Here is a 26,992-nt window from a genome sequence, read left to right on the forward strand (position 1 = left end):
AGTGCTTGTAGTCCACTCAAAGTGATGCATTTGTTCACATCCAGCTTGACAGGAGTGAGTTTAGCTGCAGTCCCTATGGATACAGTGGCAAAGGAGAGGAATGGGAAGAGGCCCTGTGGAAACAGAATGACAAAGACAGGAGAGAAACAAGTCCATGAAAAGCAAAGACAAGGAAGTAGGGTGATGAGAACCACATACCAATGGTCAGAAGGATGGGGAATGAGAAAATAGGATGTGTTCATTCTGAGAATTAAGTTTGCATGATAGAAAAATACAAAATATTGACATACCAAGGAATTAAAATCCAAGTAATTGAAATTAATTGAATTTTTAAAAGTCCAAGTTAGCTTGCCTGATTGTGCTAATTGTACCTAGAAGCTTCCATTTTAGAACGGCAGGTGTTTTCTTAACCTGAACTCCGGTATAAATAGATTTGATCGTAACAAGGTTAAGGCAGAATTCCAGTTATTGTAACTGTCTTGTAAACATTTAAACAAACCTGAGGTTGAACTCTGAGTACCCATTATTTGATTTACAGAGCCAGATTACTCTTGAACTGCTTTGACTTTTGATTTAACTGGTTATTGGGTTAATTGTGTAATTGAGGTAGTTGCAATAGGTAAAATAATTGCAAGTCTTGATTTGATATTTGTGTTGTGAGTGGATGACTGCACCTGTTTTAATTTGTAATGTGGATTTTACAGAAACACACACACACACACACACACACACACACACACACACACACACACACACACAGAATTATCCTGAACTGAACTGCTAACCTTAGCATGGCTGCTAATAAGTGCTCATCCTCCAGAGATTACTCTTATTGTAGGGGTGTGTGTGTGTGTGTCTTTCTCTCTCACACACATGGAGGCACAAACACACACTCCCCTGCTGTGTTTGGACAGTGCAGCTCATAAGCTCTATCCCCAGCACGTGGCCAAATGTAGCCTGCATTTTCTCTTGTGTGTGCATTTAGCCTGCTTTCTGTGTGTGTTTGTGTGTAGGGGCATGTGCCTGGCTGCCCATGCTGACTGTAATGTAGCCTGTCATATATAGGTTAACACTACTCCCTAACCTACCCAGCCAATCAAAGCCAGGAGATGAGAGGAGAAAGCTCAGTGGCCTCCGGGCTCCACATAAAGCTGCAGTGCCTATCGACAGCACCGGCTTATTGACTGACCGTCTGGCTGACTTGCTGACTAGTTGTCTGCCTTGCTGGCTGTTTAGCTGGCCTTCTGCCTGTCTATCCCTAATCTATTTGTCTATTTAAAGTCTTAGGTTTACTGTATCAGCAGGAACAGGGAGCGGGGCAAAAAGTGGGGTTTTTGACCCTTGTTGCCGTTCTAAGTCCCTGCATTAACTCGCCTGCTCATCCGCTGTGGGAGTCGGCCTGTCTCGTGCTTGTATGTGTGGAATCGGAGACAGAGTCAAAGAAATGAGGGGTGACTTGTGTAGCGTTGTCATAGTCTTATTGTTGCGGCCACCATGTTCTTGGCTGACTCTGACGGTGATGGAATGTGTGAATGGGCAACCTTTTCTCCTTTCTGTTTTTTCTTTCTTTCAGCCTCTTTTTCTCTCACACACATCTCATTCACCATATCACCCTCCTCGCTCTGACAGGATTACAGCCTCCTCTGTGCTTTTTAATTAATGGGTTAAATAGACCCCCTACTATGGACCCCGAAAGGGACTGAGTGTGTATGGAGGGGGGAGATGGGGAGGTCACATGACTGTTCATTTAGACCACTGTTAAAAAGAACCCTGTGTCCTTCTGATTAGCATGGTGTGTGTGTGTGTGTGTGTGTGTGTGTGTGTGTGTGTGTGTTTGATTAAAAGACTAATTAACACATCCACCCTGAAGCCAGTTGACTTAACAGATCAGCTTTTTCTTTTGAAACCAGAAATTCTGCCCTTTTGTCTTTATCTTACATAACACCTATTGTACTCAATGAAAATTTTGATTTTTTTGGTTAAGCTACTAAAGCAGTATTCTAGCAAATTCTTGACAACACTTTTTTTTGTCATCAACATGAATTTGGAATAAATGGATAGTTGGGATTTTGGGATATACATTTTGGGCATGAAGCAGGTCCTTATGGTTTGGTTTATGTGAAACAGATTATTGGTAGAAACAGGGCAGTAGCACGGTATAATGATTAGGAAGATGCTATTCAACCAGACGTCCCCTGGGACTGCTAGCATCCACCGAGCGGAATGTCCTTGAGGAAGATAAAGAATCCTTCACCTTTAACCTCCTCCCTCAAACCGAGCAAGACGGACAATATACATTACAAAAAATCTCAATCATGAACTGCCTTTGTGCTATTTCAGGATTAAACTTTGAACCGTACAGACACAGATATGATTGTGCTATTATGGAGTGCAAGAGCACAGATGCAGACATGCACACAAATGCATGACTACACATGCCCTACCCACCACATGCATGCATGCATACATTCACACATTCACAAGCAGCCAGGACTCTCCTCCCCCCTACTTATGGCATGTTGACCCTCATATATAGGTCATGGGATGTATGCTTTGAAGTCTGAAGTGTATTTCATGAAAAAGGGAGCTGCTCTATAACAGTGTCAATGTAAGGCTCTGAAAGTCTCAAGTGCACAAGCAGTGTTGTTTTCCCAGAAAATCCCAAGGCAAAATTTATCAGAAATTACTTAGAGATAGTTTGTTTTAAGGAAGTGTGGTTGAGATTTTACTATTTTTCCCTCTTGGGTGCCGTACAAGGTAGACAAAGGATGACATTGTCAAAACATGCTTCCCCCAGTGTGCCAGAACAAATTACATTATTGATTATTTCAACAATTACATTCTCTATTGCCTGTATGAACAGTGAAATACATGTACTGTTTCAAGAGATAGATATTTATCTTGATATTTGATTGTACAATCATTTAGTTCATGTCAATTGTGCTGCATTTCATTTGACTATGAATTAAGCAATGTGTTTTTGGTTGTAAGGATTGACTGAGTGTTAATGACTGTTCTCTTAGGAGCATGTTGGCTAGAATTAGGATACTGTAAATTCTTAGTTATTATTTATTTATTTACCTCAAATAAAGAGAGAACCAGGTTTTTTTTTAAGTGTTTTTCTAACAGTGGCAGCTTGGACGCTGTCAAGGCTTATAAGATAATCAGTATAATTCTATAATCATATCTAATACATGATGATATCAGTGGGAATTACGGGATCTACTGTGAGGTTAGAGAACTACTAGTGTGGTTGCTGAAGCACATTCAGTCTCCACCTTGATTCGCCTGTTCACTAAGTTCATCATTGAAGCTGGATGATAAATGAGAACGCTCTTCTTTCTTCATGTTACTACTTTTGAACTCGCTGCTTTTCTGTCCAATAGTGCTTCTGTCATGAAAGGAGGAAAGGAAAGAGTTGAAGTAGAATGCATGGAAGACCTAAGTGTGAAAGGCAAATCTTACTGCCTTACACAGATATTTGAAATCAGTGAGGTATGACAACAAGTCTCTCTTTTTAAAGTGTCACTCTACTACTTGGAGAAACCATATCAGCTCTAGGGTTGGTGCTTTGTCACCACTTCTGTTCTGTAAAGTGGGGGGTCAAGAAAATAGAAATTTACCTTGGGGGGATCAGTAAATACCACATTAAGGCCACAGATCTTGCATAGTATTAGTCTGTTTAACTTTTAACTTATAAGTGTGCAAAAACCACCATTTGAACAAAATTTTAATCAATAATTCTCATTCTGTCAAAGGTAGCAGTTAGGAGCTTTAGAGTTTAAACATGGGAAAGTAATTAGTTGATGATTGCATGGATGGCTGACAGGTAGTTAGCATGTCAAGCTTTCCAAAGAGACAGATCGACTGACATATTCTAAGGACATCTTTTTTTTTTCATTAGTTACACGAATGTCTTCTGCAGTAAATTTTAGTTTAAAAGGAGGTTTGACATGAAACTAAGTTTGATATTCTAAAGGTAATTTCAATAGACTTGCAAATTTTAGTTTGCTGTAGATTATGGCAGCTGGGGAGGTGGGACCGTGTTAGTGTGTGGAATGTCTATAATGCTCACTAAAACATGTTGACACCCGTGATAAAAGCAGTTGTCATGCATGCTCCTTTTTAAGATCCCTTGGGCAACACAGTCAGATAAACACACAGCCTCTCTATTCTGTAAACACTATGAAGGTATTTTTTTTCTTAGATTTAGATGGATGAGTAGAAATGGAGACCATGAGAGAGTTATTGACCTTATTTTTGAGCTCTGATGAATGTTAACTCCCTTCACCATGTTAATGGAACCGCTCTCAGAAGTTTGAAGTACAGTCTACAGGAGTTGTATTGTAGAATTTGTAAATGTTTCAATACGAGTATGTATGAAAATGTGGCCTAAAAATGTAAATGCTTTACAAAGAAGTTTGAGTTGGATTTAACTCACTTAGGAATTTGATTTGAAAGTCGTAGACCACTAGATGTAAGAAGCAGCTTTGTTTTTTGGCTCTGTCTTTTAATGTGTCTGTGGTTTGTTAAAGTGGTTATGGCACTCAAACAAGGATCCATTGTCACTTTGCTGTTAATGTTTTTATTCACACACACACACACACCCCTGTTCCATTGCACAGAGCAACAGTGTCAAACTGAAAACAAGCCCGTGTCACTAACTTTAAAATGTGTCTGTCCACATCTTTAACTGACATTCATCTTTGCTCCAAAGAGCGATTAAATAACAGTATGCCATTTTTTTCCCCACAGAAACCCTAAGGCCACAGTGCAGAGGACCAACAAGAAAGTGAACAATGACCCCACACTGCGCATCCAGAACCTTTCTATTCTCATCAGGCAGATAAAAGCCTATTATCAGGTAAGATTGATTTCAGCTGAACAAGCTGAAAAGTCAGATACAACTTGATCTTCTATTTGCTTCATCAGAAGTTAAGGTTGTTCAACAATGTCCAAGCTGAGGGTGAAGGTTGAGAGATATTTCTTTGCAGTTATCTGCTGAAAGAGAAAGTGGATACTGATATGGGTAAAATCATGATGATAAAGCTGTAACAGTGAAACAATACAGTCAGACAACACAGCTTTCACTCGCGCACAGAATTAAATGGGTCCACACAAGCATATGCCCAATGAAGATTTGGCAGTATAAATGGAGATATATTTGCAGATGTGTGTATGTGCATGACTGCATGTGATGTGGTATCATTCAGATAGTAGAGAGGGCCCAGTGAATATACAGAGACAGGAATCAGGAATGTGAAAGACATAAAGCCATGGAAGTGGTTTTGCTTCTCCAACTTACTCTGATGAATGTCTGGTATTTCTTTTTTTTTTTTCTTGCTTAGATTATTTTTCTTTTTATTTCAAAAATCGACTTGTGCACCATTTCCGTGTTGGATGATGACCTTGATATATGTATCAGCCTTATTTTGGATTCAGTTTGTCACAGTTATACTTGAGAGAGATCAACACTACAAAATGCAGCTCACATCATTACTTTTTTTGCAAGTAAGACTGACTGAAGCTTTAGTCAGAGATTTGACGGTGATAGAAGAACACCAAGTCACATGTAGTGAAGTCTTATCTCATGTTGAGGCTGTGTTTGCTGCTTAGCACAATATCTGCTCATCAGGCCCTGAAACATGTCAGTCTATGTTCTCACCACAGTTAATCATTACTTGGACCAAAAGGAAACGATTTACACTTCCTATTTATCTAATGGACTAAAGAGAAACTGGAGGAGGAAGTGTGGAGGGAGTAAAAGATGGAGAAAAAATGAAAGAAAGGCTTTAATGCATATTTTGCAATCCCGTGAGCTGTAAACACTGGTGGGAATGATGCATTGATATACTATTATTCAAGAAAATATTTTTATTTGCACTACATTTGTGCACATGCATCGTGAACCATTTCTTGACCACTGTTTCACAGTCGATTTTCCTGTGTCAAACTGCTTGGATAAGCGTTTGCAGCCTATACCCAAGGCTAGATCCAAAAAAAGTCAATATAATCTCAATTTGTAGTCCATCTCTGTCTGTATGGCAAATTAGTATTTTTTCCTGCGTAGCAGTGCTCACAGTTTCTCCCAAATTATATCAGAAGTGAGAATGGGCAGCAATACCAGGTGTCAACTGCAGATCTCATCAGCTGCATCGAGACACATTCTTGATGTATCCAAATACAAAATACTAGGTCTCAACATGACCTGAGATACTGAACTGTCTGACTGATTTCTGAAGTCCTGGGGAAATGGCTGAACCAAAGCCTGACTTGGCTTGACAGCACAAGGTCCCAGTTTCTCTAAATTGTGCGTATTAATGTTATCTCTTAGACAGTGTGTTGTCATGACATTATCATATGATATCGTGCCACTCATCCTTACTGTCAGGTCATTTTGAAATGTCAGGTGTCAAGATTTTATTCTAGGCAATTGTGCAGATCTTTGGCTTTAAATATGTCCTGTTACACTCTGCTGTCATACAGTATTACTTAAATACAGTGTCACTTCTTTACTGTGTGCAAGTGTTATGCCAATTGTGAAACCCGTGATCTTAGCGAATTGAATCAATGCGGAGAGAATATGATTCAGTACATTGCTGCAACAGTGACTCAACTGTGTTTGTGATAACCAGGAATTGAGCGTGACCCAGCATGCTGTTGCGACAGTGTAGTGAGCTCAGAAATGTTGTCATGGCCAAGCAGTCGCACTGACAGAGACACAGCTTTCCCACACTCAGGAGGACTTAGGACTGTGACACATATCCTCAGGGGCTGTAGCTGTGCGAAGACTATGTAAAGGCACTTACTTATCACAAAAATGGTGGCATTCAAATAAAAAAATATCAAATGGTGTAACAATGAATTGTAAGGCCAACTATAACTTTTAGTCAGATCTAACATTTCCTCTAACTAGATAGTGTTAGAATAACATTGGTTAGTTCTAAAAGTTGTTGTTTTTATGTATTTAGAGGTTTTTTTTGTTTTTTTTTTTCTTTTTATCTGCTGTTTTCATATTTGAAGTAAAGTGCAGAGTGTGAGTGATTTGAGTAATTGTTTGTTGGATCTGGTTTGCCTCGGTTCTAAACATCCTGTTAATCACTCCTGGGTCATCTTATTTAAACAATCGGCCTATTGTGTAGACTTTGTCATTATAAGCCTACAAAAGCTCCATTAGGCCGCCTCAAACACCTTGCAGAATTATCTGTCTGAGTCAGTGGTTGTGTCAGTGGCTGCTGGGGTTAAGTAGTGACCAGCAGAGTCTGTGGATGATGGGATGACAGGAAGGGTTAAGGATATTACTGGAGGCTCCTGGGTGACTCGATTAACCACCGGACATGCCCAGTATTATTCTCCAGGATCCGGCATATTTATGCGATACTACCAACCTTCTTGTTGAAAAGAAAACAATACAAAAATTATTAAACTGCCTTTTTTTGCCATTGAATTGATTCGCACATTGTAATCCTTTTTTAAATTTCAATTCTGGTCAGTAGATTTCAGAAATTATTTAAAATGTACTGAATTGAACTGAAAAATTATTTATCCTGAAGTTGAGTAAGCCTGGGTCTGAGTGGCCCACAAGCACATACAAAGTAAGTTTTTGAAAAATGTGTTGTTATTTAAAGAGGATGATTAAATGTTTTGGGTGTTGTTGAATTACATCATGTATTTGTTTTGGGGGCATTGAACCCATACTGTTGGGGTAATCTGAGTTGTTTTAGCTTTAGGGTTGGACATTTTAAGCCAACAATCTCTTGTTCCTCTACGGCGTTTCTTTAATCTTCTCTGTTTGTCCCTGCATCGCTCCGTTGACCTCCTGGTCACACTATTGTTCAGCCACTTGTGTCTGCAGGCTCTGCCTCACAGAGACCACCTACAGGTTCAAATCCCTGCTGTCCTTGCTGTGTGTCTGTCTGTCTGTCCCCTTGATGGCCTTTTAGGGGCTTAACCCACCACTGAAAGTCATTCAGTCATTCAGATGGTGATGTGATTGACTTGTCTGTTTAAGTGGAACACTTTAGTGCATATTTTAGACAAAAGCCATACAGTATTGTAATGTGGTCTTGATTACATGGGGCTCAGTTCCTTCATGCATTTTCCTTTAATTTCCCAATCTTTTTGAATTAAAGGTAGTAGAGCCTTTCAGTTGATTAGGAGCTTCATTAATTACAGCAGTAAAATGAGAACCACTTAAGGTGTCTAGAGGATGGATAATGTGTATCTAATCAGAGGGAAGACACTGACTCGGATTAGTAATGGTCAGACGTAGGCTAAGACACAGAATCCAAGAACACTAAGGAAGAGAGCAAGTGTGGGAGACAAGTTTGACTTAGAGAGAGATGGACAGATTGGTTATCATTCGTCAGTAGGCCACAGACAGACAAAAACATAAGGGCTATGAACCAGACCTGCAGTAAACTTGTGTTCTAACATGCATGCACACAGCTTCATACTCACACACATACAATGCATTAAGTGAGTATTTGTGACAGTGACACATCTTTTGTTGTTTTTGCTCAATACTCCAACTCATTTGATTTGAAATGAAACAATACCTTCAAGATCAGAGTACTTACTGTCAGCTTTAATCTGAGGGTGTTAATATATCCATATTTGAAGATATAGATGATGAAACTCAGTTATTCAACCTCTGTTGCAGTTTGAATACAAATCAGTTGTGCTGGAATACAGCGCCAAAACAGCACAAAATATGTCAATGTCTAAATACCTGCTTACAGATCACACTGTACCTACTCACGCTCAGTTTTCTGCTAATTGGTAATTGGGTAATGAAGAGTAAAACTGGCTTTGATATATGCTTTTGTGTCGGTCTCTTTTTCCTGTAGTTGGTTTGTTGCTTACCGGTTTCACATTTCCGGAGCCATATGGATGAAGACAAAACCATTCAGGTCTTACGCTAATGGATTTAGCAGGTTTTTCAATTTACTGTACTACTCAGCACTTTGAAAGAGGACTTTGAGTGAGTGGAAGCCGTGTATGGTTGGTTGCTTCCTTTGATTCAATAAATTGATCTCACTTGAGACTCTTTTTAATTACATTTTCCCAGTAATCTTAGATCAGAATCGGTAAGAAACTCTCTAGGTAACGATATCAATCTATGTCAAAATGGTTTCATGTTCAGCAAACTTAAAAGTTATGCATCAACATGAGCTAAATCCATACACATAAAGTGAATATATTACTGAAGGCAATGCAGTGATGCTTTTCAAACACTCATGCTCTGGTGCCCATAGATGTGTTGTCTCCTCTATAAAAACACTATATTTCATTCAGAGCGTCTGGGAGGAAGGAGGGGAAGTCTTTATTGAATTGGAGCACTCGCCGACTCACCAAATGATCTTCTGGTGTCAAGCGAAAACTAATTCATTAACCTTTTTTAACCATCCGAGGCAGACAGTTGAGGACCTTTCCCTCTCCTCCCCCATCCGTTATCATGACTCCTTTTCCACTCCCCCTCCCTGCCCCTCCAGTTTTGTATGAGATGTATTCCTAGCAGCGTGTGTATGTGTGTGTATATGTGTGTGTCATGTTCCATATGGGGAACACATTGAGATTGACTTTGTGCAGTAGTTGTGAAAAGTGAATTGGTGCAAGGCAAGAAATTCAATATTAATGGCTTTCATTTCATAGAGTGAGCTCTCTCAGGCTGAACTTGCATATAAGGAGTGTGTGTGTGTGTGTTGAAATTCTGTTATTCTGGTGCAGTAGATTGTGTAGGAGTGGGTCAATGTCTAGACAGGCTTCAGACTTTGATTTCATGATATGGTGAACAGATCAAGGCTGAACAGCTATAAACACGTTTGTGCTTGTCCATATGAATGTACAGTGCATTTTTAATGCTACGTAGAGGCAGACATGATGAATGTGGGGACATATTTTGTGTAATGTAATTATGTAATTATTGCATTTCTGCTTTCAGAGTGGGATATTAACTTTTCCGGTTACTCTGTCATTTCCGTACAGCAGAGTCCAAGGTTTCATTTCTGTGGTGGTCAGTCCAAATATATGCTGGGCCTCTTTTTAATTTAGTGGCCTTGGTTTGGCATTCTTAAGGGGGATGTAATATAGAGCCTCAGCCAACTGAGCTAAATTCTTTGTGCTTTTACTGGCTTTTCTCAAAGCTTGCTAAGTGAATCCCTTTATCCTGGTTTATGAAAATCAGACTCTGAGAACATCTGGTGCCATTCAGTGTCAAAACTACTCATTCAAACTGATGGGAGGGGTACTATCCTTTTTTCCAAATAAGAAAAAGTCTACTTAAGTTAGATAGTTTTACAAAAATCTGTAGGCTCCAGTGGAAGGTCTTCAATGTCGGTTTGTTTTATTGCAGGCTGATTTGCATTGGTGTGCAGTTAAAAGTAACATTCTTCTCCCCTCTTTATAAAAAGCTTAAGATCTTACTCTTGGAAAGAAGAGTGGCCCTGTCCTCTCTTTGCCACTGCTTTGGTTTAGGGTGTGGTGTAAAGGCTGGGAGCTCTGTTTTGGCTGTTTATAGGGTAACAGAGGCCACCATTCATGCCGAGCAGGCCTGGCCCCAAAGCTTTGCAAGGTTCTTTGGTGAAGCTCTGAGAATAGGTAATAGGGGATAGGTTACCATGTTTATCAGACCAGCATGAGAATATTCAGAGTTTCACAGTTCTTTCAGAAGAAAACATTTTTTGAGTATTTCAGCACATAATTTGAGCCTCGTTCTACCTCATTTGATCATTGCTGTTTATTTAACGAGAATTTAGTTTCTTGTGTTTACTTTAAATAAAATATAATTCAGTAGTATCCACATGCACACTAATACATTTTAGTTTTAAAACTACTACTCTTGAGTTATGGCATCCCCCACATATAACCGATGCTTGCAACACTGAAATTAAAAGGGAAATATATTACTGTGGATCTAATCTATTTTTTTTTCTTTTACTATTTCAAATGACTAAAACCTTTTTTCATTGTAGAGCTGTGTGCAGCCCCCTTGCCCTGCTCTCTCTCTCTCTCTCTCTCTCTCTCTCTCTCTCTCTCTCTCTCTCTCTCTCTCTCTCTCTCTCTCTCTCTCTCTCTCTCTCTCTCATAAACACATTAACAACAGACTCGCTTTTGGTCGTTGCAAACATAAATGTTGTGTGTTTATTTGCATATAGAGCGGGGAAGTGAGATCTGGTCATAAATGGTCACTCAAGATGCATTTCAATGCCAGGTGTGAAAACTAATGTAGTTAGAGCTGTCCACTGTGCGGATCACCCGAGACGTATGTTAATACCATGAAGCTGAAACACAGAAAAACATGTTTGTGTATTTACATGCATTCATGCACACAAAATGTGCTTTAACATGCTTTAGCTGTAGATGGTTGTTTTTGTTGTTGACTTGTTGCGAAATGGAAAAAAAATTAATTTGTTTTCCATGTTATTACAGTTATTGCCTCAAGTCAGCGTTTATTTTTTATTGCCTTCAACTAGAGCTTTTGTACAAAATATCATATCAATATAATATCAAAATATCCAAACATATAAAATATATGTTTGGATTTATGTTCTTTTACACGTCTGGAATTACCCTTTGACTCTCTGTCTTTCTGCCCTTTCAGCATCAGTCATGAGCAAATCAGTTTATTAGGGCATGTGTGTGTAGCTGGAGGCTAAATGTGTGTCGTCATGCAGACTCACATGCTAGTTAGTCTGAATGCCTTGTTGATGATGTTGTAGCAGCAAGCTAACTAGCTTGTTTTTTAAACATTTCATCCAGGCAGCAGGCAGCCAGAATTGTCTTAATGGAGTTGAATATAGGTATACAATTCCACTCAGAGGTCAATTAGATTGATCTGTCTGGCTCAAGCCATAAAATAAACTTAAAGCTTTTAAGCCTTGTTTTCTGTCTGTTCCTAAAACCTTACCTGTGCTTGGTAAGTAACACATATCATTCAAGTGAAATCAATTTGTTAAAATAACAGCTACAGTAAATATGGCCTCTCATGTAGCAGACTTTTCTGATTTCACATATCTGTCATTGATACAAATTCTAAACATGATCATACGTTGTAGTTTTTCTGAATTTAAGCAACAAAGGGAATGTTCTAGCAAATGTCATTCAAGTATCATTTGCTACCGCCAGCTTTCAAATTAGCCACCTGCTATAAGCAGTCGCTCACTTATTCTGAGACATATTTGTAAACAAACATCCCCACTGTTTTTGAGCTTTCAAGGCCTTCGTGTAAAGTGGTGTTCTGTTTACTCCCAGAAGCCCTCACAAGTCACATCATATAATCACAGCCTCAAGTGGGAAGTGAAGTTTGGCTCACCAAGTAGATGTGTATACATGTGTGTGTGTGCCTAGTGAGATAGAGTACATGTGAAGGGGAGTTTGTGGCAGTTATGATGTAGAGTAGGTTCCCATATGCTAGAAGGGAGCTATTTTTAGGTGCTAGCAGAGTTGGTGTATTAAAGGGGAAGCTTGAAGCTGCGTTCTTCTTTTCCATCACTGAACCGGAGCATGTGGGTTATGTCTGCAGTCTGTGGTAGAAAAAATAAAATCCAGCCTTAAAATTCAAATTTTGAAGTGGTTTGAATGTGTCCATACTATATTGATTCAGCAGTCACACCTTTTATAATGTAAAATGTGGAGTAAAAGGAAGCCCATTTTCTCTAAATTGTCAGTGCAGAAAACCATTATCACAGCTGCTCGGTAAGTTTAGTACTGCAAACCTCTTAAGCAAATTAAACTGGATTGAAAATAGTACACTACATCTGAAAGTACAATCAGCTGAAACAATGGAGCTTTATTTGAATGGTGCCAAATTGCAATAACTTAAATTGCATTGAAAGACATGCGTGTGTGCTCGTGTGAACTTTTCCAGCCAGTGTGAAGCAGAGCCCTGGGGGCGATGGGGCGGGGGCTGAGGTGTTGGGCTTCCCCAGCCCACCTGCCTCCACCTTTGAGACAAGAAGCAGGATCAACCCGTCCACTCATACAGCCTCAGGGCCCTGTTGTAAAAAGCACTCTAGCTGATAGATAACAGCACAGAACAAAAGAAACAGGGTACTAATGGCTCGTTCTCTCCTCCTCCTCATGTTATAGATGATCTGTCCATCTGGCCAACAGTAGACCCCAACTGCTGCTCTTTTCAGTGGAGTTTACTGTTGAGCCAAGAAAAACTGTTGATTTAGTTTTCTCAGGTCAGATCTAATTAATTAGTAGTTCACCAAGCACACTGTCTTAATTTTGTTTCTATTTTAATGAAATTTGCATATAATCAGGAATGATGTGATAATTGGTGGAAAAACTTGCAGAGGATCAATTATCCATATAAATTATTTTTTAGTTAAATGCTACAATTTTACAAAAGATAGAAATTGTAAAAAAAAAAACAAAAACAAATAATGACTTACTTTGTTTGATTTGTTAGTATTCCACTAACACGGCTGACTTTCTCAGTAGAGGAAATCTAACATTGTCATTAAGGCCGTTTCTTTTTCTTCGTGTTTTTTTTAATCTTCTTTGCACAAATGATTAGAGACTTTATATTCAAAGACATCCTAAGTGATCTTGCCTTTAAGCATTTTGATTTACCTTTGTTTATTACCCCTTATTTAGCTGCTCATGTTCAGCTTTCATCAATAGACATCAATAGACTCTTGAGATCATTGTTGATTTCCTGTTAAAATGCCAGTCCCCGAGTTTGAGTAAGAAGAAAGCCCTTCAGTCACACATCCAATAAGCTATTATATTCTAAGCATCAAAAAAAGCTGTATTTGCATTGATTCAGTTCATGGGGATGTTGTGAGAGCTGGTGTTAAGTGGTTTCTGTGTGTGTGTGTGTGTGTGTGTGTGTGTTAGATGTAAGAGGAAGAGGAAGCATGCTCCTTCCCATTGTTGGTTGTAACCTTTTCAAGTTCATAATAATCTCTTTTTTTCAGCTGGAGAGAAGTCCGCAGTGCCATACCCAGGAGAGGGCTTATGTGTGTGTGTGTGTGTGTGTGTGTGTGTGTGTGTGTGTGTGTGTGTGTGCGCATTTGTGTATGTGTGCGTGCATGTGGGTTTGAACATGTACTGTACTGAGTGTCAGACTCACGAGCATTGGGAGAGTAAACCCATCTCCTCGTTTCTATGGTAACACTCCACGTCTGCAGAATGGGCGTGATTCAGGCTTTCAGTGTTCAGGCAGCATTTGTACGTACACGCACACACACACACACACACACACACACACACACACACACACACACACACACACACACTGCAGCAGTACAATTAGTCCTCTGTTAAAGCTGTGCCGGTAGCGGAACTTGTGCTTGGATGGATAGATGGGAAGGAGTTGTAGGTGTGTGTGTGTGTGTGTGTGTGTGTGTGTGTGTTGGGGAGGGCTACTTTAACAGACAGGGCTCCTGTGAGACAGAAACACAGCAGCCTTACAACCTTTCCACTGACACCACTTTAATACAGACTCTCACACATGCATTCTTACCTACTCTAAGAGCACATGCACCATTTGTCTTAGCACAGCCTTTGCCATGTTGTGCATGTGTGGTCTACCAGGCTACAGTCTCAATCAAAAGAACATTATCTCTACTCTCAGCAGATGTCCATTCAGCCTGCATTTAGCTCTATAAAGTACGCTATACGACCTGCAGTGCTAACTTGAAGATTTCATTACTCTCTTTGCATATATACAAATATGCCTTTTTTTGTATGTTTTTTTCATACGGACAAAACATTCTGAGTGAGTAATTTCCATTGTGTTTGACGAGCTCCCCTTTAACCGAGACCTTGTCAGTCTAAATGTCTCTGTGGGATGGAAAATGAGCCAGTGTTGAGGAGCTCTGAATACTGCTGGAATCAATAATACAGCAATACAGTGTCAGGATAGGGGGATGGGGGGGAAGGAAAGATGTTGAGAAGAGGAGGAAGAGAGGAGGAGGAGGCAGCTCAGCCCTGCGTGCCTGGAGTGAGAAGTGATGGGATCAAAGCTGCACCCCCCATTTGTATTTTTTCTCCGTCCTCCCCATCATTTCTTCTGCCTCATCACTCACTCCCTCTCTGTGTGAATATTGGCCTTTTTGAAAATTTAAATGACTGGATATTCCCCATTTGTTACGATTAGATAGTGAATATTGAAGAGCGACAAAGTGACCAAGCCAAGGACGTTTCTGCTGTCACAGCTACAGCGAGGCAGGGACAGCTTTCCATTTGAAAGATGTGTTAGCATGTGTGTGCACGTGCATGCCTCTCAGTGTTTGTAGCACATCGCCATGACATGCTCAGTGTGGTGGCTGGTCTCTCTCCTGCAGTGTCCGTCATGTTTTATGTATGAGAGCTAAGCCTTTGCCAGTTAATCCAAGAAGCATGTTAGGCTACTGTAGTTTAGCTTTGTATTAGCCTGCAGCTAATCCTCAAAGCATGTCATTACCCGCATCCCGCAAAAATACAGTACATTTGACTAGCAATATATTTAAGGTGCTGTATTAGGAGCACATGCATTATCCAGTTTTAGCAACATACAAATAAAGTTGGTTGGACTTGAGTGCCTTAGTTTGCAGCTCTTTTGGCTATTTCCGGCTCCTTAAGCAGCCAGAACCCTGTAGTTTGTAAGTGGTGATTTCATTTCATTCTCCATATGGTATAAAATTTAGTCATTTTACACCACTTTGTGCACATCGGGAGAGAGATATGAAGCTGTAGCTGTGCCAGACTCTGCAGGAAAGACACAGTGTGGTAACTACTCTCAACATCTATCAAACATGTAGTCTGCATTAGTCCTATAGTACCACAATCTGTCTTTTAACTGTAATAAAGTCATGTACAGAATACAGATTAACAGTAAGAGAAAATGCATCAGAAGCTCATGCTGTCTTAATTTTTTTTAAAAGAAAGCTCCAATCTAACACCAGGGAAGATCAGAGAAACACAGCTCAGTGGACCCTTGAGAAGGGAAGGAAAGGAAGGAAAAGTGGTACTGAATAGGTATAGTGTTGCACCAAACTCATGACTGTGCACAATACAGATTGTTGCATTGCAAGCTCTTTAACTGAAAAGAGAGGAAATCAGTTTAAATGAATCATTTTGGGTTGGAACAAGAGTGCCAGACCTACACCATCTGTTTGTGTAAAAAATGATACATGCACTGAAGCTGAGCCTTTATTGTAAATTTTCCCTGCACTTGTGTTCATTAAAAGCTAAATACTTGAATCCCAGCAGTGTGAACCTATACCTGTCTGCCTATGAATTGAAATGTCACCACTGTATGTTTGGGTGGTATGAAAAGCGTGACAGCCTGAAATGTTGTGCTTACACAGCGAACACATGCTGCCATTGAAGGGGAGACAGGTGTGAGTGTGAGTTAATGGGGAGCAGTGGTCAGAGTTGGGACAGGTGGTTGAGGGGAGAGTGAGAAAAGTGTGTGTGTGTGTGCTGTTGTTGTTGCAGAACTAGAGATCCAGTAGGAAACCTCTTCTCTGTGGTGACTGATCATTTTCTATAAAGCTAAAAGCACAATTAGCACTAGAACAACACTGTTTTGCTGGTGGTCTTTTTAACTCAAAAAAGGTTCAGTATGTCATGACCTTGAGTCTTTGTATAGAAGGAATCAGACTAATATGCTTCTCTCTGTATACTGAAGACCCTTGGGAGATGTACCAGAATGTCCTAAAGCTTCATAGTTTTCTTTGTTCATGCAGATTCTGGTTTCTTTGCCCTTTAGTATTGGTAGATTTTGCTCAAAGTGGCTGCCTTGAATCTTACATGGTGAATTGGCTGTCAGGCGCACCAAATGCCTCTCTGTGAGACACCAACTGTGGCTGTCTGAGTTTTGCTGATTATTCTGTCTGACGCTTGGTGAGTCAATCTGTCTCAATCTGTGGTCATTTTGGACTGGAACTGCCGTATATTAGTCATTGTTATTACGATCACAGTATATCATCATTATCTGTTGTGTTGTTTTTCACCGTATTTTTTGATGTCTTTTACTCTCTATGCATTTATAAAACATTTGGTTGATATTTATATTATTTGTAGTAGTGGTTAAAGGCTGATCTCATTTGTGCATCTGAAAAGGTAATCGTCTCATAAATTTTCCGTAGACGTGTTTGGACATGGCTGGCCTTGTTATTTCTTTCAAGGATGGCATGATAATACACCATAACCTCTTACTATGCGAGGCCCCTTACCCGGGTGTAGACAGAAAGATGGACAGACAGGGCAATTGGGGTCAGTGCTCTTATCACCACTGACAGGAAACCATGGCAACCATGCCCGTAACCTAATAACCGTGACTGACCATCACTGCAGCCCAAACTTTGACCTTCACCTCAAGTCATAGAAGCCTCACTGTGTGTCTCTGTGTGTGTATGGAGATTAAAGCTGACATCCATCATGATTTTGGTCTCCTTGAATAGATTTAGTCAGACTATTTCTTTTTTTTGTGATAATACATTCATTTATTAAAGTGAGTCTCACAGTGGGTGTATAATGAGCAGTGTCACATATTTGTTCAGAGGTTTGTATCTATGAAACATGGTGCTTTTCCACACACATTTCATGAATTGAACTTCTTGTGAATTGCAAAACTGGACCCACCATCATTAAATGCAGATGGGGACAAAATAATCAAAACACTTACAATACATTATGATACATCTTGTTGCAGCTTCTCATTTGTCTGCCTGTCACTCTGTATTATTATCTGCTTGAAACCAGATGCACTGGCCAGCTGTCGAGCCGTTCTCCACATCTTGCTCTGTAAACCAGTGGATTTCTGTGTCTGGATCAAATCAAACAGCCAACAAAGGTTTAGACGACCACAGGCGTCAGAGTTGCCTCTGCTGCAAGCTCTGATAAGGCGGATATAGCTGAAATTGTGTTTGCAACTGTACTGAATAAATTTCCCTTGACATGGAGAAACAATGACATGTGTTGGTTCCTCAAACACAAGCGCATTGTGTTCGGAGGCAGGTGTGAATTATGGAATTAAAGGAAATCTTGTAAGAAAGAATAGTCATTTGACATTTTATCAAAACTGCAGCTTAGGGGTTAGGAAATGTGCTCTTAGAAAACATAATCATAAGTCTGCATTGACGTGTAGTTAACCAGTGCAAACTAACATGATGTATAGTTAACTGGTTCAAGTTTATGAACTCCCAAAAGCAATAGAATTAATTGTTACAATTCACCTGTTTGTGGAACCTGGTAATGCCAGACGTATAATCTGAAACAGGACACACACAAGACTATTTTACAGTTGTGTGCAAGGACAGAATCTCAGATCTTTACATAGTTTCCATAGTCGCACTGATCCTATGTGTATATATATGATAATATTGACTCTACGGTTGTAATGATCATGTTAGGGGTTAGTCATCCTACTTTTAGAGACAGAAGCTCTTTCGTTCAAAGATAGGTGCTAAATCTCAGACAGGAACATGTGCATCTTTCTACAGATTAGTGAGAAATATATTATGTTGCCTATAAGTCTGTGATGTGTGAAGAATATCCTATTATGTACAGTGTCCTCCGTTTGACCTGGCCTTAGCAGTGGCAAGCAGCAGGGATTTGTTTTGTCCCTGCAGCACTTGTGCTTCTACAATATGATTTTGAGGCAGGTTAGAAATGTGTAGAAGGTATGTTAGGACACTTTTGAATTAATCAGCTCTTGGTCAACTTGATTATTTTGAGAATGCGTGAAAGCTGCACAGATGTGGCTCTGTTTTTAACCAATCAAAACCATCCGGTGATGTCAGGTTTCCATGAGGTAATGCAATATGTATAGGGCAGATGGTTACAGTGGGAAGGGGGCTTTTCCAAAACCCCTTACTTATATAAGCCTCTTTGTCATGACTTCAGCAGTAACCTGCATAGCATAGTTGAAGCGACGGGTCAGATGAGTTCAAACTGTTCTATGCCATCAGGTAGATATGAAATATTCATGTTAGCTGAACTTCATGTCCTTTCTGCTTAAAGAAACTGGCCTTCCCTTTTAACACAACTGTGGTTTGGACTGTGTTTATACTGCCTTAAAGGTTAGGACTATAAAAATATTTTGGCAGGCTGTTGTTGAGTCATTGCCGCCATATAGGATTATAATGCATCACTAGGGGAAATGCATCATGGACCTTTTTGAAGTGAATGCACTTGGCATCATAACCAGGGCAAACATTTGGAAATATAATTTTGTAAAGATATGAATGTAAGTAATTAGTTGTTGCTGGTAGCTTGTTTATGTTCTATTGCAGTTCCCATTATTTGAAATTATTTGACTCAAACCAAAACATCAACAGTAATTAAGTCCTACCCATCCTCACTCGCAGTGTGTCTGTGTGCACATGAGTTGTGTCTGTGTGAGTGTTGTGAATTGAAGCTCATGGTTTCATTTTGGTTTTCATGATTGACATGTGAATGGAGGGGGCCCTGCGGCACAACCCACACCAGCAATTTAACCCACATAAATTCCACTGGCATCGACTCATATACACACACTCGCACACATTGGATAACATCACTAATACACGCGAGACCATCTCGCCTGTCCACCATAGAAGATTGATACTGTTGGTGTCCCTTGGTTGTCTTCAATCTTTTGAAGTGTACACCTTGCCCGCTCTGTACCTCAGGCCTGCCGGTCGCTATTACTGTCTTTGATTTGAGGTGATATTACAGTCTAATGTCAGAGCCCTGGGGATTGTCGTTATAGTGTTATATTCTTACTGTAATCAACCCTCTTGGATGTAAACGTGCACTGGAAACCGCAGCTCTCTTGGCTAAAATAGATACATGTAATGCTGAGGTCTGTTCATAATGAGTTCTTATTGGCAACAATTTTGACTTACACTAATTCCATCAGTCAGTTATTTCATCAGTCACTTGTAAACCGTACTTTAAGTGCTTGAATTTTCTAATGACATGTTGAATAACCGCACACAAAGTGGCAAAATGCTCTCTCCTCCTGACCACTTTCTTTTTATTTCTTTGTCTGACAGGAGAGTCTCCAGCAACTGGTAATGATGCCTTTACCAAATGTCCTGGTACTGGGCCGAAACCCTCTCTCTGGTAAGTGTCCTAAAAAAAATACAACCACAACATAGCTTATACTTTGACCAGTGCCGTGCTGGTTTTAATTTAAGTGCACATGGCTTTTCCAAACATAAGCAAAACAAAAAAAATATTCCTGCCTTCTCAAAACATCACAGGAACAGCATGCATACAGATCACAAAGAGGACATATATAATTTTGCTGCGTTACAATAGATTTGTTTTAATTATCTTTTGTTTTTTGATTGTTCAAGTGACTTTATCTCAGGCTGTAGATCCCATTTTCCAGCTACTTCTTTTTCTTTGTTTCACCACATGCTCAGTAATTAGCTGTCTATTTCACTCATAACCCACATTACTACAAGTTGGACATGATGGCAGAAATAAAGGGGGAAATGTGGATTTTATTGTTCAGGTGACGGGAGACTGACAGATTGATAGGTTGGTTTAAAGGACAAAACCAAGTTTCTCATTTCTTTGTCACTCTTGCCTGGGAAAGAGTTAACTAGTGTAATATAATTCCCCATGCTATCCACAGGGACCTTGCAGCCCATATCTGCCATCTTTTATTACCTGAAGTGTTAAATTCAAAGATCAATTTAATCATTTTGCAGCAAAGCTTTGACCTTCTGAACCCAGTCTTGCTATTGATATGTCTGAGTGGCCTAGCAACAAAAGTGCAGTGTCAAGTGTTGTCATGAAAATATTTTTGAGCCGCTTGACCTACGCACCCCCAAGTGCTGCTTGATATTCCAATGTGACCATGATAAAGCCACTGTGCAGAGAAGATGACTATTAACAGGCAATCATTTAAGATCATGGTGCATCAGTTGTGGAAATAAAAGGTTTGTATGGACAAAAGGAGAGCTATGTGATTAGTAACCTCTTGCTTTCTCGTCCACATAGAGCAGTTATTGGCACACTAGCCCCCCACTGCAAAACCTTTTCCAAAAGTAAAACCGATCCAATGTCCTTCTAGTGGTTTTAGCAAACACACAAAGGTCCACACAAAGGCTCATTGCCTTAATGTGCATCTCTGCAAATGTAATTATTAGCTCTTCAGAGTGAATTGTTTCCAGGCGCAGCTGACAGAGCTCATTGAAAGATATATGTATCTTTTGAAGCAGCTGAAATGGCCTCTCAATCATTTTGCTCCCTCAGCTGCCTTTGTCACACTTTCACCGCAGCCTTTGCTGTGGTTTTCATCACTTTTCAGTGGTCACAGTTACCTCTTTCATTTTCATATGCCCCCACTGGCATGAAGGGTAAACAGATACAAAAGGAGCTGCAGTGAGCACACACACACAACTGAGAGTGTGTCTTTGTGTTCCTGTTTCATGCAAGGATCACTTGGTTGTTGATTTACCTTAGGGATAAAAAAAAGATCTACCACCGCTCTGCCAAAGTAACAGTGACGACAGGTTGTCATGATTTTAAGACTAAAACAATCCCGTAGTTTTCAGTTTATTGCAGTATAAATTATAACTAATATTAACTTCACTACAAACTACTAAACAGCTTTCTTTTGGCATTTTATCCATTCCTTAGTGCTGCTTCCCATAATAATCAATAAAGTTAAGTCATTGTGAAGCCAAGAGGGAGTCTTTCATTAACAGAACTCTCAAAATAATGTCTACTGTTTGAGATTTCACAGCAGTATATGTGCAGCGCCTTGAAAATCTTCCATCCTTACACAGTGGCCTTACACACGGCTGAAGTGATTACTAAGTGAATTCTAAAGTCAATGCAGACAGGAGTAGAGGGCAGCTCGGAGCAAGTGGACCAGAGCAGGCCAAAAGTATTAGACTGCATTCCTCAGGGTTTCTTCTGCCCTTTACCCTCTAGCTTGTCAGATAATCAGTCAGTCAGCCAGCCCCTCAGACCAGCGGTGGCTGTGGAGTCTGGCTCTCTGGCTCAGTGGCTGCCAGCTGAAAGTCATTGGCCATGTGGCTTTTATTATGCTCTCATTAGGGGGCAGGGGATGACTCTGCGTGTGTGTGAGTGCATGCACGTGTGTGTGTTTAGGCGGTGGCTGGGGGAGGGGTGTCTTCACAACACTGAACAGTGGGAATGCACTGTAGTACACCCCCACCCCCCCACCCCACCGCCCCAGGCTCTGATTTACCCTAGTCTGTCTTGTATATACAGGCTCAGTGAGATGCACAGACACACACTCACTTCTGCATGCAAGTAGTGTTTAGTGAGTATGCTTGCATGCACATGTCGGCGCACACACGAACAGACACACAAACAAACACTCACAGAATATCCTTTGTCTAGTCTGTCTTGAAGCTTGTGAATTTTCTGCAGTGATCTGAAAAAAAGTCTGTCCTCTCAAATTGTGTTTGTGACTATCAGTGTTCCTCTCCACCCTAAAACTGATAACTGATGTATCGGCAGTTATAATTATTGCATGAATACGGTCTGCAACTGCAGTTTCTATTAAATACGGAGCAATAAATATACAGTGACTGACCAGGAGAAGTCGTATCTTCTCTCTGCTACTGAAGGATAACGCTGCACAGTTGACAGCTTGCCACTTAAAATCCCTGATGCAATCCAAATTTATTTATCTTTTATTAATATAGATTTTTATGAATAAATATGACCAAACATGTGGAAAACAAAAGATGGTTTTGGATGAAAGTACTTCTTCATAAGCAGAAAATAATTGAGCTGTAGCAACAACAGGAGAGACAACTGTTGTTCACTTGACAGCTGACAGAAAGCATAAACCGAGGGGTTTGACAGGCGTGTGTGTGTGTGTGTGTGTGTGTGTGTGTGTGTGTGTGTGTCCAAGTCAGGCGTGCTATTTTTGCTAGAAGAGTTTAACAGTGTTCTGTGTTTGGGCGAATGTTTGGTGTGTTTATACAGTCTGTTTTCACAGTCTTGTGTCCAGTGTCTCCATAAGAAACAATAAACAGAATTGTGTGTGTATGATTGGGATGTAGCTGCTGGGTTAGCTTTGTAAGTTGTAAGACTGAAACAGTGAAGATCGACTTGAGAAAATACCAATTTGAACAACATGTTTCTTATTTTTATAATTCTTCTTCTTTATGGTTGTCTTCAGCCAGTGCAGTGGTCACTGTGTGGCTCTTAGACTGGGTTGCGTGCATTGCTGCTCATGACTCTGACCTCAGCTCCAGGCTGTTTGTCTTTGATGTCACTTGACACTGTATCTTGTCTTATAAAGCACAACAGCCCTGAAAATAAGGTTCAGCCATGTCTGTCCTCTGCTCCAGTGAAATGGTCAAATACACTCTGGCATGCTGTCAAAGCAATATCAGATTGCTTGTACTAGTTTTATCACTGACGAGCAAGTCATTGGGGCCTGTATGACTCTATTCGTCATGGCAGAGGCAAACACACATTTTTTTCTTCCTTCTTATTTACTCACATCCGCATGGACAGATTAACAATGGCATTGCAGGAAGAAGGGTTAGTCACTGTCCCTCTGACCTCTGGTTTCCTGCTAAGAGGATAACACAGGGAGGGAGGAAAGGAGGTGAAAAAGGAAGCCTAGATGAGTGAATGCAAACTCATAGGAGGTACAGATGATCTGTAACAATGCTGAGGGAAGGAAGGAAGGATGGGTGGATGTGTGTTGCAGAGAATAAATTTATCGATGAAGTGAGTCTGTCAGGGAAGGAAGAGAGGGATAGAGAAAAGATGAGGCTAGCAGAGAGATGGGTAGCACCTCCTTGAAGCCTCCTTGCTGTAGCTGCTGCTTGAGGGAAATTTCTATTGTCTATTTTCAGCTTTGCCTCTTTGCCTTCCTCCTGCTCTTTCTTTCTCTTGGTTTCTCTATTTCTATTTTCTTCCCCTGTGTTTGTGTTGCGTATGCTCTGTGGTGCTTCCCCTCTTTTGTCTCTCTTTCTTTCATCTCTCCCCCTTACCGATTCTCCCTCTTGCTCTCTCGCTCCAGCTTTATAAATTATTTATCCTATGAGGTCCCTTATCTTTCATTCGTTGCTCCAGTAAATTTGCTGAGCTAAATCCCTTCCCTGACTAGAATAGGTTCCTATGGCTAATAGAGAACTGTTAAGCCCTGCAGCAGTGAGAATTAAGTTTTATCAGCTTGTCACCCTTCTAGGCCCACATTCGCTCATATTCTCTTTATGTGTTTAATATTTCTTTTCATGTCATAAATACAGGGGCTGATGATGAATTCAGATATTTTCTGTCTTTCTCTAGTATTGACCAAGACTGTCTAAGAACACCACAATATTCACTCTCTGAGAACAGTAAAAATCCTCTGAATCGATTTCATACCATCTTAGCAGATAACTGAAGTTTGTGGGTGGCAAAATAGTTCCTAGAAGTAATCACTTTGTATTAAAAATATATTTAAAGGAGTAATGAATATTAGCTTTTCAAAAAGCTGTGTCATTTATGTCTGGGTGATACTTGTACAAGCAGTCCTCTGCAGAGGTGCAGTTGTTTTAGCAAGTTAACTACAGCTGCTGCCGGACTGGACAACCAGAACTAGTTTGTATAACGCGTTGTCTGACCATGGTGGAAGACAAAAGTGTCAGAACAGCCTCACTCGAAGGTGAAAAACCTGCTGTCACAGAGAAGGGCAGGATGTGATAATATAAGGATAATGGCACACACTGTTTGACAGGCTCTCCTGGAAGGCATGCAAAGTGTTGCCCTCTTGTACACAAACAAGGTGACAGGAGTGAGAGAGAAGTTTAAACTTCCTTTGCTTGTGGTACAGCTCTCACCCACACTTTCTGTGCATTGAGTACGTTTATAATTGGTTTTCTTTACATTTATTTAGCCGTGCTGTCCAACCCAGTGACTGGAAAGTTGTTTTTAGAGCTACAAAAACAAATTCTGCCTTTCTTTGGCTACAGTACAGAACAAATAAAATTACAACGGAATTTCTGGACTGTGATAGATATAGCCAAACATTAGCCAGTTTTAATCAGTAAATAGACTTTTCCACCAGGTGAATATACAAAATAACCTGCCTGTCATCGCTGATTTGGCTACAGTATAGCACCAATAAAGTATGAACAAATGTTCAGTCTATAGAAAGTAATAAAGCAGAAGGTTTCTCAAATTTATCAGTGTTGATATCTGGCTTGGGCCTAATCTCATCCTGGTTTGGGCCTAGGATCCAATTATTAACTGTCATGAGAATAATCCTGATCTCCATCTTAAAAAGGTGAAGGTCTAACCTGCCACTTCGTGACCACAGGGAGTTCTCGGTTGCTAAATAATACGCTGACTTGTGTTTCTCTATTGATTCAAACGGAATGAGAGCGGGGAGATTGATTTGATTGGGTGGAAGATTCTGTAAAATTGATGGATAGAGCCAGACAATGAGACGCATTCTGTTTGACATACTGAACCCTCCCAAAGGACATGCTGGGTGGTTTGTTTGTCACTCTCTAAATTGGTGCTTTACATAGACAATCAGACTCCTTTCTCCAGCAGAGTTTTTTGGGAGATTAATATATAATTTGCAGTAACTCTGAGAAGTGGTTTGATTAATCTCATTTATTTCTTTATTTTGTATTTTAAATGATTTGGAAAGACACACAAATGGTAAAGACATTGTCTTTCTGTATGCCTGCTATTTAGCTGTTCCTGCTGTGATGATTGGCCCATTAAACTCAGAGGAAACAGACCACCCTCCACAGAAAGCATGCTGTCACTAATCTGGATTTATTATTATTAGAGCCGGACAGTGTTAGCACTCACTGCCCCCTGGACCACATGATGAGCTGGCTTATCACACACACACACACACACACACACACACACAACACACACACACACACACACACACACACACACACACACACACACAGCTCAAAATAGGGAAAGCGCACAGACTTAGAAACAGATGCACACAACTTATACGGCGTATACCATACCACTTAGTCAGTGTAACACACACATACACCACCTGGTTTAGTGTTGTTCAGGCCCAAATCCCACAGATGAGCTCAGGCCTGTTGAGCATGGTAGCAGCTGTTTGTGGGTTTCTGTAGTTTCTGACAATATGTCCTGACATGTGGAAGAGTACTGGAAGTTCATCCTGCCAGCCCACTACACTGTGGAAAACACTGTGGCACTGTAACTAGAGGAGGGAATTTTATTATGGGGGAATTGTAACAAACCTAAAGGTGAGTAGAGTAAGACCCCATCTGCCTTTGAAACACTAAGCACTTCATAAAACTTCAGAAACTAATGTAGTGCAAATGTAAAATTTTCAAATCTATCAGCTATCGTCCTCCACCAGTCACCAGATGTCTGTTGTAATGAATTGCTGTAGATCAGGGTTTCCAAAGCTATCAACAAAACATCTATCATGTATGTATATGTATCCATCGACCTTCTGTGTATTTTTACTTCTCCTTGAGCCACAAAGGCCAGTTGAACAGATTATCAGACAAGACAAAAACAGGAACAAGACAGAATTACAATGACAATAGATTGGCTGTTGTTTTATTTGTTGTTGTTGGTGTTTTATGCAGACATGTTCACAGTGGTTTAGCTGTAGTTACAATCCTCTGTATTTTTATTTTTTTAGAGCAAGGTCTGGAAGAGATGAAGAAACTATTGCTGCTGCTACTAGGCTGTGCTGTTCAGGTAAGAGCACAGTTTACTCGACTGAAACACTTGCACACTTCACATTCACATGTGCATATATAATTCAGGTTTCAAGGAACAGGAACCAAGCAAATTCATAACAGACGACAAGCACTCTTTCAGAAAGAGATTTTATTACTTTCATGGGTCATCTTGTAGCAATTTAATTCCAAAGCCCGAAATCTAATTTTGGAAGAAGTCTCTATTTGGCCTCCTGCAATTACTGCCACTTGCTCCTTTTGATAAAATAAATCAACTCTAACTCTATCATACAGCTAATGCTGTGTTATGAATGGCATAGCAGACCTTTTCCTGTCTTGTGACAAAGCATCCATTCAGCTCTTACACACTGCAT

General features: G+C 40.2%; 1 protein-coding gene across 5 annotated transcripts in view; it reads left to right on the forward strand.

The window, feature by feature from the left end:
- The window catches only part of ccdc88ab (coiled-coil domain containing 88Ab), a 65,973-nt gene that overhangs the window by 6,436 nt on the left and 32,545 nt on the right, over positions 1-26,992 (forward strand). For all 5 annotated transcript variants that reach the window (XR_008829562.1, XR_008829563.1, XM_056395433.1 and 2 more), the window contains exons 3-5: positions 4,756-4,864; positions 19,980-20,049; positions 26,579-26,637. Coding sequence is in view for 3 of the 5 variants with exons in the window: in XM_056395433.1 (XP_056251408.1) it covers positions 4,756-4,864; positions 19,980-20,049; positions 26,579-26,637 (238 nt within the window). In the remaining 2 variants the exon portion in view is untranslated. The remainder of the gene's footprint in view (positions 1-4,755; positions 4,865-19,979; positions 20,050-26,578; positions 26,638-26,992) is intronic.

Source organism: Seriola aureovittata, chromosome 14, assembly GCF_021018895.1.
Source record: "Seriola aureovittata isolate HTS-2021-v1 ecotype China chromosome 14, ASM2101889v1, whole genome shotgun sequence".
In the NCBI taxonomy this organism is placed as follows: Eukaryota; Metazoa; Chordata; class Actinopteri; order Carangiformes; family Carangidae; genus Seriola; species Seriola aureovittata.